The 13,058-nt window shown below is 52.2% G+C and overlaps 8 protein-coding genes across 14 annotated transcripts; 4 read left to right on the forward strand and 4 right to left on the reverse strand.

The window, feature by feature from the left end:
* Nucleotides 1-297: 297 nt before the first annotated feature.
* On the reverse strand, nucleotides 298-2,043 carry KVP17_002564 (uncharacterized protein; the record flags this gene model as incomplete). Its single annotated transcript, XM_068518935.1, has 1 exon — nucleotides 298-2,043. The coding sequence occupies one exon, from the start codon at nucleotides 2,041-2,043 to the stop codon at nucleotides 298-300; it is 1,746 nt and encodes a 581-aa protein (XP_068372516.1).
* Nucleotides 2,044-2,135: 92 nt separating this feature from the next.
* KVP17_002565 (uncharacterized protein) lies at nucleotides 2,136-5,245 on the forward strand (the record flags this gene model as incomplete). 3 transcript variants are annotated; one of them, XM_068518938.1, is made up of 5 exons in its annotated part: nucleotides 2,136-2,384; nucleotides 3,319-3,571; nucleotides 3,601-3,862; nucleotides 3,891-3,972; nucleotides 4,257-4,823. In XM_068518938.1, the coding sequence occupies 5 exons, from the start codon at nucleotides 2,136-2,138 to the stop codon at nucleotides 4,821-4,823; spliced, it is 1,413 nt and encodes a 470-aa protein (XP_068372519.1). The 3 variants fall into 3 exon arrangements, with proteins under 3 accessions (XP_068372519.1, XP_068372518.1, XP_068372517.1); XM_068518936.1 differs by lacking the exons at nucleotides 2,136-2,384; nucleotides 3,319-3,571; nucleotides 3,601-3,862; nucleotides 3,891-3,972 and adding exons at nucleotides 4,852-4,935; nucleotides 5,002-5,245 and having other exon boundaries at nucleotides 4,461-4,792; XM_068518937.1 differs by lacking the exons at nucleotides 3,319-3,571; nucleotides 3,601-3,862; nucleotides 3,891-3,972; nucleotides 4,257-4,823 and having other exon boundaries at nucleotides 2,136-2,504.
* A 56-nt stretch (nucleotides 5,246-5,301) lies between these two features.
* Nucleotides 5,302-6,351, forward strand: KVP17_002567 (uncharacterized protein; the record flags this gene model as incomplete). Its single annotated transcript, XM_068518941.1, has 1 exon — nucleotides 5,302-6,351. One exon carries the CDS (start codon nucleotides 5,302-5,304, stop codon nucleotides 6,349-6,351), a length of 1,050 nt encoding a protein of 349 aa, XP_068372522.1.
* Nucleotides 6,352-6,693: 342 nt separating this feature from the next.
* KVP17_002563 (uncharacterized protein) lies at nucleotides 6,694-7,705 on the forward strand (the record flags this gene model as incomplete). Of its 3 annotated transcripts, XM_068518932.1 has the most annotated exons (3): nucleotides 6,694-6,942; nucleotides 6,985-7,369; nucleotides 7,398-7,705. In XM_068518932.1, the coding sequence occupies 3 exons, from the start codon at nucleotides 6,694-6,696 to the stop codon at nucleotides 7,703-7,705; spliced, it is 942 nt and encodes a 313-aa protein (XP_068372514.1). The 3 variants fall into 3 exon arrangements, with proteins under 3 accessions (XP_068372514.1, XP_068372513.1, XP_068372515.1); XM_068518931.1 differs by having other exon boundaries at nucleotides 6,985-7,467; XM_068518933.1 differs by lacking the exons at nucleotides 6,694-6,942; nucleotides 6,985-7,369 and having other exon boundaries at nucleotides 7,526-7,705.
* Nucleotides 7,706-8,668: 963 nt separating this feature from the next.
* KVP17_002568 (uncharacterized protein) lies at nucleotides 8,669-9,197 on the forward strand (the record flags this gene model as incomplete). 2 transcript variants are annotated; one of them, XM_068518943.1, is made up of 2 exons in its annotated part: nucleotides 8,669-8,735; nucleotides 8,764-9,197. In XM_068518943.1, 2 exons carry the CDS (start codon nucleotides 8,669-8,671, stop codon nucleotides 9,195-9,197), a joined length of 501 nt encoding a protein of 166 aa, XP_068372524.1. The 2 variants fall into 2 exon arrangements, with proteins under 2 accessions (XP_068372524.1, XP_068372523.1); XM_068518942.1 differs by lacking the exon at nucleotides 8,669-8,735 and having other exon boundaries at nucleotides 8,823-9,197.
* A 933-nt stretch (nucleotides 9,198-10,130) lies between these two features.
* KVP17_002562 (uncharacterized protein) lies at nucleotides 10,131-10,963 on the reverse strand (the record flags this gene model as incomplete). The annotated part of the gene is made up of 2 exons (XM_068518930.1): nucleotides 10,131-10,499; nucleotides 10,559-10,963. The coding sequence occupies 2 exons, from the start codon at nucleotides 10,961-10,963 to the stop codon at nucleotides 10,131-10,133; spliced, it is 774 nt and encodes a 257-aa protein (XP_068372512.1).
* Nucleotides 10,964-11,451: 488 nt separating this feature from the next.
* On the reverse strand, nucleotides 11,452-11,803 carry KVP17_002566 (uncharacterized protein; the record flags this gene model as incomplete). 2 transcript variants are annotated; one of them, XM_068518940.1, is made up of 2 exons in its annotated part: nucleotides 11,452-11,672; nucleotides 11,701-11,803. In XM_068518940.1, 2 exons carry the CDS (start codon nucleotides 11,801-11,803, stop codon nucleotides 11,452-11,454), a joined length of 324 nt encoding a protein of 107 aa, XP_068372521.1. The 2 variants fall into 2 exon arrangements, with proteins under 2 accessions (XP_068372521.1, XP_068372520.1); XM_068518939.1 differs by having other exon boundaries at nucleotides 11,452-11,754.
* A 43-nt stretch (nucleotides 11,804-11,846) lies between these two features.
* KVP17_002561 (uncharacterized protein) lies at nucleotides 11,847-12,677 on the reverse strand (the record flags this gene model as incomplete). The annotated part of the gene is made up of 1 exon (XM_068518929.1): nucleotides 11,847-12,677. One exon carries the CDS (start codon nucleotides 12,675-12,677, stop codon nucleotides 11,847-11,849), a length of 831 nt encoding a protein of 276 aa, XP_068372511.1.
* Nucleotides 12,678-13,058: the final 381 nt, after the last annotated feature.

Here is a 13,058-nt window from a genome sequence, read left to right on the forward strand (position 1 = left end):
GGGATTCAAACTTGCTCCTTCTCAGTTCACATGTTCATCATGACTCAGGCAGGTGGCGCATGTACGGTTTAATTTGACTCCGTTGTCAGACAGCAGACCTGAAATTGTTGCACAGAATATAAAATGCCGTTTTGTCTTCTAATGGCCCGTTCAGTTGTCTTTGCTCAAGCCAAGGACTCGATGAGGAGGTTTGATGATCGCTAGTTGAAAACTAAGCCATTCAAGTTCAGAGCCGCTTGGCTCTGGCAATTTTTGAGAGCCAACGAAAATATGCATTACCGAAACGCCTCAACCCGTCTATATGACGTCAGTTGGTGTCATCAGCCGCGTAAGACCTGTCCATTCACCCCTGCAAACAGCGCATAACGCGGTCGCACAGCTTCTATGGACAACGTGACCACACGCACTGGCAGACAGGGACGTTTCAGTGAGGACTGCACACCCCGGCCTGACGATCTTTTCGTGTCCAGTCCACTGGTTTCTGTAGACACTCAGGGCTGTCTGCTGCTCAGCTGTCCAATCAGACCAGCATACGGAGCATCTATCCTCGATGTACGGAGCAGTCCATCGCGCTCCGAGAGTCCTGGAGAAGAGGCCATCGCTAAACTCCTCGGACTCCGCAGGGGAACACGAGGCAGCGATAGCCCGGTGAATAAGTTGTCCTAACAGCTCCGTTCCTACAGAAAAACGCTGCTCGTAATCAGCACCCGCCAAGGGAAGGAGACTGTTCAGCAGTCGCAAGGATTGTGGGCTTGACCGAAACATACAGCCCTGCATGTCCACTCGTGCTCGAAGGTCACAGTAGGTTCGGTGGCTGTTCGTAGCTGTTGGATGGAGAGAGATCACGTTACCGAAGGCTGTCTCGGGGGCGAAAGGAATCCTTGCATCAGGACACAATAGGTGGTTTACCACTCCAGAAGCGAAATCCTTTGGCGACTGAAGTCCCTGACGAATAGAGGTTGCCAACATGTCCTTGTGGCCAACGTCTCTGCCGACACGCTCGGGCAGAAGCCACAACGTCGAGACGTCACTGGCGTTTAGAGCCGCAGTAGAATCCTGGCAAACCAAGAGCGTTCGTCGAAGGTGGTACTCAATGTGGAGTGCGACTAAGACTCGAAAAAGAGTCCAAAGCTCTTTGGGACAGCTACCGATGTCATCCATAGTGAAGATGGCCAAAGCGCGAACGACATCCTCGACAATCCGACTGCACTGGCTCGCAAGGCCATGAGTCGTGACCACCGTCTGCAACTGCGAGTTGTAGCGTCGGCTCAAGTGTATCACGGCTGAAGTCAGACGTTGTTGCACTCTTGTCGGGGCCTTCGACAGATCCAACATACTCCAGACTCGTGGAGCATCGTCTAGGTACTCCTGGGAGAGGGGATCCACGGTGTACACTCCTGGACAGGAGTGCTCTTCCAGCTCACCGAGGAGCATATTTGTCAAGGCGTCATAGGGCATAGATTCAAACGACTTCCATCCCAATGCCACATCGAAGAACCCAGGGCAGCTCTCGGCCACGTGATGAGACCATGCTGTGTCCTGTCCCTCATCTATGAGCAGGACGTCGGTGACGGAGGAGACGCACCGCTCTATGGTGCTGACAACACGCGCCACAAGACATGAAAGCTGCTGGGAATTGACAGCGGAGTCGGCACCTCGCAACCGGAAGAATCGACTAACCTTTGCCCACAAGGACCGGTTCGGAGACGGCACGCCAATCAAGTCGAATAGCTCTTCTGGCGACGAAGGTAGGTCGGTCAAAGGGACAATGCTGTTGCGAACTGAGGTACGCAAGATATTGGACTTAGCCCGGTGCAATTGCAGAGGGATGTCGCTGACTGTATCGAATGACGTGTCCAGAAGCAGTGGGGAGGTCGCTCCCGTGAGGCTCCCCCTCGCCGTGGCGAGGTGCTCGTGAGGGGGCTCATGCCCCGTGGCGGTAGCACGGCGCTCGTGCACAGTTACGGCCTGACCTGCCAACGAGGCGAGCCCCACACAGTGAAGATATCTGCCGTTCGACAGAAACTTGATGTGCAGCCGCATGAAAATGTGTGTATTCTGGTACGGTCTGCATGAACATATTCTCTGAGAGGGTGAGCACAAGAATAAAAACCGTGATTCTCGAAAGTTGACATATGTCGGACACCAACCCGAATTCGGAAGTCGCAGAGCCGACCAACACGCCAAGCAAAGAGCTTGGCAACGAGGCCTTCGCCCAGGACGACTACGAAACCGCCATCAAGCACTGGAAGGATGCTCTGCGCAGTGTCGAGTACTGCTTGAAGAAGGGGCTTTTCGACGATTGCAAGGACAAACAGGCTGAGATCGACGCAATGAACCTGAACCTCCTCTCTAATATCTGCATGGGCTACCTGAAACTTCGTGTGAGGAGTCATCTCATATTTTCTATTCTTCGCTTGCTGTCTTCTGTTAGGGTTCGGACACATTCGGTCCCAGCAGTGGAGTCCATGCATCGAGTTTGGCAACAGGGCTCTAGCTGTTGACAAGTACAACCTGAAGGTTCTCTACCGTGTAGCTGAAGCGCAGTTTGGGGCTTGCGATTATCAGAGCTGCGAGGAGACTGTGTTTCGCTTCGAGTTAGCCGGCGGCGCCGAGTCCCTCGTCAAAAACTTCAGGCTAAAACTTCGCAAAGGGACCAGAGATTACAAAACGCGCTCGAAGCTCGTTTCGCGTGCGATGCTTTCATCGGAGCCGGATTCCTTCTGGCGTAAGGCGTGGAATGCAGTGGTGTATGTCCTTCGCTGTCGGTGTGCACGCAGATAATCTCTAAATTTGAATGCTGCCCCCTGAGGACTTTAGCAGAGTAGCGTCGTTGGAGGCCCGTTTAAGGGGCTTAGCTGAGAGTTTGAACTCTGATCACAGATTTTGTGAGCAGCTGGATTCTTAAGGCGATTAAGATTTTTTTAGTTTCGATACCGTAATCTTTACTGATATTGCCTCAGCAGCCGTCTCTTTTCCCACGATCGCGGTCATCGGTGCGCAGAGTTCAGGGAAATCATCCGTCTTGGAAGCTATTGCCGGTCGCTGTTTCCTGCCTCGCGGTCATGGGATGGTGACCACTCGACCTCTCCGCATTCATCTCGAGTGCATTCCCGAAGATAGCGACCAACCGAGTTTTCCAGATGATGCAGTAGAAACGGCTGCGACGTCAAACCTTGGGACTGAAGAATTTTGGCCAGAAGAAAGTGCAGAGGTATTCATTAGAACCCTTTTATCTCCGTCTTCGTTTTTTATTATTTCATAACCCTTTTTTTTATGTTGTCTATTTCCCTTCGTTCGCGATCTCACGCCTGACAGGTGAACGGCCAACCTTGTTACAACCTGTACGATGTGCGCCGCGCCATCGAGGACAACATGGAAAAGGATGCGATATCGGATGTGCCGTTGCTGGTGAAGGTATTTGATTTCTCCCGTTTTAATTATTTAACGATTTCTCTGTTAATTTTGGTCTTAGCTCTACCTCCGAAACTGTATTCCCTTAACACTGGTGGACCTGCCTGGCCTCACACGAGTCCCCCTCAAGGACCAACCCTCGACATTACCAGCAACTGTGAGTACATATTGTAATCCCTTTAGCAGTAGATGAGAATATCTTCGTACAGTGTAACCCTCTTCAGATTTACAGGCTCGCCCGTGCAGCCATCGAGCCATCCAACGTCATCATTCTCGCCGTCTCCTCAGCAAACTCCGACATTGCTAATTCGGAAGCAATCCGCCTGGCTACGGATGTCGATCCCCAGGCCACACGCACCGTGGGAGTCTTGACCAAGTGTGACCTGTTGGAAGATCCTTCCTTGCTGGTACACACGCTCGGAGGTCGGGGTGTCCGGCTGCCACTTGGGTGAGAGGCGGCATGGGCAGAGACACAGGTTCCACTGTGTGGTGACAAGGGACCCCTGTGACGAGGTGGAAGAGGCTCAAGTCTTCAAACGGGACCAAAGATTTTATCCTGTGAGTCGCGGATCATCTATTCGTCCTTGTATTCATGTGAGGCCCTTTCATTTTGTCTCAGTACCAATCCTCGACTGGCATACCGGCGCTCCGTTGCCGCCTGTCCAGCATTTTTCGCCAGCATCTAGTCGTCCACCTCAAAGATTTGCGAAATCCAGTCAAATCGTTGAGAGTGGAACTTTCGGGATGGGTACTAGGACCGGAAACGTTACTGATCGAGGGGCAGAAGTGTGCATTTTTGCAAGTAACGCTACTTTCGTTAGATGTGAATTTAATTTTTTCAGATCTTATCGTCAGCGGCACAAGCGTTCAACGGACTCCTAGAAGGGACCTCTTTTCTACACGAGCGACTCGTCGGTGGCGCTCGAATCCAACATTACTTGTCGGAGACTTTCCCAGCGAATATTGCGAAGGTAGAGTGCCTGACTGAGGTGACCGACGAGCAACTGCATGTAATGCTCTGCAATACCAAAGGAACATCAGTACCGATGTTCATTCCCGAGAGGTTAATATCCGCTCTTGTGGCTCGCGACACGTATCTACTGGAAGTAGGCGTGCTCGATGCGGTGTCTGCGGTGACAAGGGAGCTGGAGACCATTTTGGACGAGGCACTGGAGACTGTGAATGACCTTAAACGTCTGCCCAGCACCAGGAAGAAAATTCTAAGTGTAGGCCGTCACACTATCAGAAGTTTAATTCCTACGACTGAAGCGATGGTAGCGAATTTGTTGAAGATGGAGAGGTCCTTCATCAATTTGGCACATCCGCAGCTCAAGAAGAACGAAAATTCCTTGGCGAAGATGGGGTTGCTCCAAAAAAGGTGGAACATTTTTATTTTCAAGGATTTTTAATTATTTACACCCTCATTTTGGATTTTAGCGTTTCAGTGCGCCCCTTACAATTTTCGCCATCGGACTCTACCGTAATGCGAGTCATAACCAAGGACTACTTCTCGCTGGTCAAGTGGGTGGCGCATTTTTATTTTCGCTTAAGCATGTTCATCCTTATGTATTTTAAATTATTTCTCAGACAAAACCTCACGGACTCAGTTCCGAAAGCGGTGCACTGCTTCCTTATCGATGCATCGAAGCGCTCGTTGCTTCCTGCGCTGATCCAAGATGCCTACACTCCATCAGTCACTGCCATGTTTGAGATGGAATCTGCTGCCGTAACAGAGGATCACAAACGTCATGCAAGGATATGTCAACAGCTCCTCGAAATAGAGGGCGAAATCTCCTCCCTTACTAGAGAAGTTCATGAAAATGTTGTTTGAAGTCACCAACGCTGGTAACCAAAGCTCTCGTGGTCGACATGATATACAGATTTGTCATGAAGGGGGTGCTCTCTCGGCTTGCCCGCGGATTCACCTTGCAGCGTCCGTGGGAACCCCGGGGCCTTCTACCTTCAGCACGCTGTGAGAGCCAGTCCATGGTTGTGTTCAGCGGCAACTCTAATGTGGGCCTAGCTCGAAAGGTATGTGGTCAGCTGAGCGTACCGTTAGGAAACGCAACAGTTAAACGCTTCGTTGATGGTGAGATCAATCTGCAGTTAAAGTCCTCTTGTCGTGGAAAGAACGTGTTCCTTATTCAACCCACGAGCCCTCCTGTAAACGAGAATCTGATGGAGTTGCTGCTGATGATCTCCACGGCCCGGAGGGCCAGTGCAAAGTCCATCACGGCGCTGATTCCGTACTATGGCTATGCCCGACAGGACCGCAAACTTTCTTCTCGTGTACCGATTTCAGCGGCAGATGTGGCTCGTATGCTGGAGGCTATGGGAATCGATCGAGTTGTCTCCCTTGACTTACACTGCGGACAAATCCAAGGGTTCTTTGGTCCTCGAGTCCCTGTTGACAACCTAGAGGCCAGTGTCATAGGACAGGACTACTTTGCCACCAAGGGGCTGAAGAATGTCGTTGTGGTATCTCCCGACGCAGGAGGAGTTTACCGCGCTCGGCAGTTCCAGGAGGGTTTGGTTCGCAGCGGTCACCCAGACTGCGGATTCGCCATGCTCGTGAAGCAACGTAAGAAGGCTAACGACATTGAGCGGATGGACCTGGTCGGCACTGTCGCCGACGCAGATGTAATAATCGTGGACGACATGATCGATACCGCCGGAACTCTTTGCGAGGCAGCTCGAGCGCTGCGTTCCGCCGGCGCCCAGCGAGTGTTCGCTTTTGCCAGCCATGGCGTCCTTTCAGGCCCCGCCAAAAAACGCATCACGGAAAGCCCGATTGAGGAAGTAGTCGTGACGGATTCAATAGAGCAAGACACCTCTGACTGCCCAAAGCTCACCACCCTTAGCATTGCCGTACTGCTCGCCAATTGCATTCAGCGGATAATATCCCGAGAGTCGATAGTCAACTTGCAGCACAAGTAAGCGAGCGTATCTTCGCGGAGCGTATCTTCGCAGAGCGTATCTTCGCGGAGCCCCAGAGCGTATCTTCGCAGTGACCCTACGTAATGTGAAATGTACGTAGAACATATTCATAATACGAAGATAACGAGAATATGGGGTTGCAGTCACTGGTGGCATGTGTCATCGTTGCAGGACGCATGACCCTACACACCAACTTCAACAGAGAGCTCGAACTCAAGTGTTCATATGGCGACCCTGTGAACTTCACGTCCTTGCCCCTGGCCGGTAACAACATCGCGTCAACTGCCTCGTTGTACTTGGAAGGAAATGTATGGGATTTATCTCGAAAATTGTTTTTAAAGAATGTCGAAAATATTCAATGAAGGATATTTTTTCCGATTTCTATCGATTTCTATCGATGTTGTGGATTATTCAAAATTCTTTCAGATTTCTATCGAGCGAATCGGACCCGTAAACAAGACCTGCGGCATCACATACGCGGATTACAGCCCCTTGGTGAACATCCTCTCTGTGGCAGCCGGAGCCTGGGGTCTTCAAGAGCAAGTGCTGTTGGCGACCAAGTACGAAGTGAGAAACATTAACACCCAAGTGGTAAGAAAATAGAAGTCCCCTCTGTAAAGCATCCCTCTCCAGCAACTTGAGCTCCTAGACCCACTGAACCCCGATGTCAAGCCGTTTGAGGAAATCCCAATCGTCGTCGCCCAGGTACAGTACACCCCTGATTCCATCAATCGGCTTTTCAACGTCGCGATTTACAGCACCTCTGAAACCTCAGTTGTGTTGCAACTGCATGACCCCCAGAGAAAGGACGCATTTGAATCGGCCGAACCAGTGGTGGTAGGTCTCCTGGCTACAGTGCCAGGAGAGTACTATTTCGAGGACGGTACTGTTTTGGAAGCGTTCTCGATGAACGGCGAGGACGTCCACGAGCCTATCGTAACAACGTCGAACTTCATGAAGTACTCAGGGGCAGCTACAGCCGTTTTCGCCTCGCAGAGCTCCTCCACCGATTTTAGATGTGAGCCACTCAGGGCGCAGCGATCCAGATCTTCTTTCCGCTTTCCAACCCTACGGCGCATTCGGCCTGCTATCCAAATCTTCCTGCACAAGCGATGAGGAACCCGTCGTAGCCGACACCAATGTGATTACCGTACAGACCGGAGGTGCCAGCCAGATGTTCGAGCAGTACCTCATTGACCTGCCTTCAGTCAGCGTTCCTGAGGAATCCGATTACCGACTGGCCATGGTTATCGTGGGTTGTGGAGGCTCCATGTTAGGCGTAGCATTCGCCTACAGACGTATGTATCCGCCAGTGACCGCGTCTGAAGCTCCTGATGAGGGTTCCGAGACATAGAAATATCTTTAAATTCGTCGATGCGACATCCGCAACCCACGCAGTCTCCGCTGAGGAAGACGAAGTCTGAAAGCCCTGGTCGGGAGCTGACACAGCTACCCCAGGCCCCTCCACCGCCGGTGCCACCTTCGAATAGCGGCCACGTGTGTCCTTGCTGCGAGATCAGGTGCCGTGATCGGAGTAAACTGTTGAACCATCTTCAGAACTCCCACCCCCAACTTGTACCTGTTCGGAAGTCCCAACCCTCGAAAGCAAATCTGACATGCGATAGGTGTGGCATAAGTTGTCGCTCAGTTGCCAAGCTGCAGAAGCACATTGAATGCAGTCATCCCGTCGAAACTTCATGGACGTGCCCCGAGTGCAATGTTCGGTGTTCGTCACAACAGCGACTGGCCAACCACATGCGAACATCGCATTACACTTCAAAGAAGTGGAGGGGATCCCGCCCTTGGTATCCCTGCCCCTTCTGTAAGGATACTTGGCTGCCCGGACTTTACGAGGCGCTTGCCCACGTCTCACTACACCAGGACGACCTACGAAGACGCAACAGGGCCGCCCTGTGTTTGCGAAAAAACCTAAACAATCTACCCGTATTACAATTTACCAACCAACAGAACGTCGAGAGGACAGCGTGCTTCGCGTGTGCAATGGTCGTCGATGGCATCTTGAGTCATTTCCGGGAGGCGCATGGCTTCCGCTGAGGCCAACAATTGTGACTGTGAAGATTTCGTGTGAATCTGCTCGCATTCGGTGATACAAATTTACCAGCATATGTCGACGTCTGACGAAAACGCCTCATCATTCACGCGTGTGTCACGCTGACACAAACTGTGCTCTTGAACCATCTTCAACACTCTCACCCTCAATTGGTTTGCAGTATGAATCCTTTGTGGACGATGGTAACATCCAGTACCCCACGTGATGGGCACGTTGCGCACTCTGGAATAATTCCCAGAATAGAGAATGATTTGTGACCCTAATGCCGCCTTCTTCGGCTTTATGGGCATTACCTTGGCCACCGTATTCTCCAGTGAGAGTGCATGCTCAACCCCATACAGACGCCGGCGCAGCCTATGGAACCGCTAAAACTGGGACTGCAATTGCTTCCCTAGGTGTGATGCGTCCTGACATGGTTATGCGATCGATCATCCCTGTGGTCATGGCGGGTATTCTCGGAATCTATGGCCTGATTTTGGCTGTTGTTATTGCACAGCAGATGATGAAGAGAGAGACGTACTCCACATTCGCTGGGTACGCCCACTTCAGTGCTGGGGCCTGTCTGGGTTTCTCCGCGCTGGCGGCGGGCCTGGCTATTGGCATCGTGGGAGACTGCGGCGTCCGTTGCAACGCTGTGCAACCGCGTCTGTTCGTTGGAATGATGCTGATTCTGATTTTTGGGGAGGCACTTGCCCTCTATGGTGTCATCCTCGCTATCATCGTCGCTGCAAGCAGCGGTGGCACTCTGTGTACCTCGTGGATGTCTACTGTGTAGTCCTGTACAACTCCGTACAAACTAAAGTTCTAATGACAAATTGGTGAACGGATTTATTCATTGGGTGACTTCGCATCGGCGTGCCCTCCAACGACAGTGAGCCAACTCTGTGCAACAGTTGACTGATAGTCGCGACGAACACAGCTTCGACTCAGGACACAGCTGACAATTATCCATACGTGGACGGCTCGGGTCCCATTGACACGACCCGTGGCCCAGCCGCGCCCCGTTGCAGTCGTCCTCGTTACAGGGCGTTACGTAGTCTTTGCACGCGAAGGTGTGCATGCAACTGCTGGGGACGTCTACACACGCGCCACTTGTCCAAATGCAGTCGTCACTTGCGAGGCAGCACTTCCGAGACACGCGCTTTTCACATACGTCATCTGCTTGGGGGCACTCAACACATCGGAAGCCAACTTGCTGACATCCTTGCGCCGCTAAATGGCAGTCGGTCCAGGAACAGTTCCAGGCGTTCAGATCGGAACATGACGTGGAGTTGCAGGCGCCATACACTCTCGGATAACGACATGAGTCATCGATCCACACGCAGTGGTTGGCTTCACAGCAGGACTGTGACTTCTGGCTGCAACCATTGGTGCAGTCCAGACACCGGCCGGAAATCCACTGACATGGAGGTGCCCACTGGATACATCTGTCGATGTCTCTCTCTGCGCACGTACTGAGAGACGATACAACCAGCAGAAAATATAGAAGCATCTGTATTTTGCACTTTATGGTTGTGTCAAACCACCACAGCTGGTTGGTTTGATGATTATCCTTTGATTTGACGCCACACGTATCACTGAAAATGGAGTTCTCGTCTTCATTTTATCTCACTTAAGACCTTAAGATTTCATCGAGTCCCAAGCCGGCCTCGGTTTCATGAGGGCACATGAGTCAACCAACTCCTTGCCGCCGTCGTTGCGCCGCCGTTTACGGTGGCCGAGATGCGTCACATTGGGAGGACAATTCTGGATCCTCCACAAAGTTTATCCCCGTCAAATGCAAAGCGGAAGCCGCGAATGCACGGCTGATAAGCTGCTTCACTGGAAGCGGATGTTGACCTGTTAGAAGGCGACGGGCTGTATGTGCGCAGTGCAAAGGGCCAACCGTCCGCGCAACCAGCGCTTCGTGACTGGAGATTTCTGCGGTTGCAGCCGTCATGGCCTCCAGAGTCTCCCTCAAGGCGCCAAATCGCTTCGGTCTGCGGGCACGACTGCAGAACTTCAGCAGCCTGTAGATCTGCTCACAGGTAGACGCACCAGGGTCGCTTAAGTACTCGGAGATCTCCTTGTGCGCATCCTGGGAAGCGTTATAAATAAAATACAAGACGAACCTTTCATCCTAGAATCGCAACCTACGCAAGTCTCCTGCCCGCCTTCATCAAACTGTATCAATGCAGGTATCCAACTACAAGCCCTCACAAGGGCTTGCCTTGTCAATCGACTCCGAGGTGCGTCCTGAGCATGTAGTGATAACACATCCTCAGTGATCCGGTCGTACAGGCGGAGTGTGCTGTTGGCTTTCAGGGCGTCCTCCTCCAGAAGGGCGAGTAAGTCTTGGGTTCTGCTTACTTCCCGGCATACTTTTTTCACAGGACTTTCAGAAGCAGGGTTAGACCGACAACGCTTTCTGTGACGGGAAACCGACTCGATTTCATTTTCCTTGCGTGACATGTCTCCCGCCGGCTCCAAATATCCACCTGCGTCAGGGTGCTCAGTAGACTGCTTGCTGTCTCCCTCCACATTTCCATCTGTGTCAGGCATGCCTATGTCGGTCCTACTGCTACCAGACCTCGAAGCGCGAACAATCGTCTGGCCGGAATTTTTGACACCACGTTGAGCTGCAGATTTCAACGTCGAGGTCGTACTCCTACTCGTAGGTTCCACTACTGTCGCCTCGCGTGCATTTCTGACTCGTCTAGAAGACTTGGACGAGGTCAATCTCCTCTTCTTGGGGTCCGCTACGGTCAACTTGCCAGTATTTCTGACTCGTTTGGTGGTCAAACTCCTTTTCTTTTCCTCTGGTGGGTCAGGGCTTCCGCTGCTCACGCTCAAATGAGTCAGAGTGGATGGCCCTGAGCTCTCTGAGCTGGTCCGCCCTGAGAGGTGCGAGATCGTGGATGTGTTCTGCACCCGACCCCTGCGCTTAGACCTGCGAACGCGGACGATGGTTTGCGAGGACCTTAGCGATCTCCTTCCATTCATCAGAATTCGCACTATATGGATGCATACACACACGAGTGGGGTGCACATCAGCGGCCTTGTGGTTTTGACTCCCGCTTCAGCGTCGTATACATGGCCTCCTTGATCCACTGGCGTCCCCGAGCCTGGAACAGCGGCCCATCCTGCTGCACGAAGAACAAAACGTCATCCAAACTGTCTATGAACCGCCGTAGGTCAGTCAGATCATATACAACCTTGGTCATATGGGGATTCGCCGTCTTCATTGACTGCTCGTAAATCAAGCACATGGCTGTGTGGAAAACCACACCTTCCCTCACCGTGTAAAGCGTCTTGGAGACTGTCGTACTGGTAGTAAGTCCGGCTAGCCACATCCTTCGAGAATTGGATAATGACAACGCACCTCAAGCCAGAAAGGCCCATTGTGAAATCACGATTATCAGGAGGAATTCTCTATATGTCTCAATCACTGCACCTCCTCCACAATCACACGACTTTTGATTGCTTCGACCTTCTCTCTCAGTATAGCGGTGGTTCCCGACTGGAAGACAACAGGCTGCGGGTTCCTAAAAAGCCTGGGGTTTGCAACATCATAGTTCCGCAGGTACTCGGTCGAAACGCCGTGCGACGTGCCACTGATGACCATAACGTCCACATTGGACCCGCTTCCAAGGTCGTTGAAAATGCCAGAACGTATGGCGTCGGCCGCCAATGTCTTGCCCTCGTCAACAGTCAGCCCATCTCGGTATCGTCGCTCCAGCACCGACATCGCGTTGAGGCTGCCGCTACCCATCGCGCAGAACGGCATGCGGTCAGTAGACCCGTGAGGGTGGATCTTGTAAAGGTGGGGCCCGGCTACGTCGACGCCGCCCAGTACTAGCGCACAGCCAATGTGACCTTGGTGCCTGAAAAGCAAGTCTGAGAGCCGAGAAAGGACAGTTGCGACTCGAGGCTGCTTGCCTGTAGCAAGTCTATGAAGCTCCATGTTGGCTCGCATCTGGTCAGTTGTGTGCTCGAGGTCGGCTGAGGTTCCGGCGCCGGCACAGAAGATGTTGTCAGCGATTTTGTGCAGCTTCTCACAGTTCTTGTCTGCGACTATGGGCCCTTCAGTTGCCCTGGTGTCGGCTGCCAGAACAACGGAGCCTCCACATATCAATCCGCAGATAGTGGTTCCAGTCTTTCTCGTGGGTGGCATCTTAACGCCCCGCATACACACCAACTCATTGCGCTTGAAGTTGTCGAAGCAAAATCCTGATCGCTCATCAGAGAGCGCTTCAGTGTAATCGTAGCTCGCCATCAAAATCGATAATTCAACCATGACTCATAGATCCAAGTGATGCGGCCAAAAAGGAAAAAGCAAGGAAACAACACATACACACTATGCTTGACCAACTCCTTTGCTATCCATCATGCGTGTCACCTGAATAGACACGTGTCCCATGTCTTTTACGTATCGTATGTCTTCTTCGCGTCTGTGTGGCTGACCCACCCCACATCTCAACTACACCCCACAACCACAAGAAAAGTGCATCGAAATATCTCACATCCCTGACATTCACCATGGTTCGCGCTGCGTCTTCTTCTCTACTCGGCGCCAACACCGGCAAGACGTCTCACTACAGCGTTAGTCAGATCTTGGCCGAGAGAGAGCACGAGGACTTCCTGCAGAGGCAAACTC

Source organism: the organism of the source record quoted next (genome assembly GCF_019968985.1).
Source record: "MAG: Porospora cf. gigantea B chromosome Unknown PgB_NODE_647_length_13058_cov_122.305, whole genome shotgun sequence".
NCBI classification, from domain to species: Eukaryota; Apicomplexa; class Conoidasida; order Eugregarinorida; family Porosporidae; genus Porospora; species Porospora cf. gigantea B.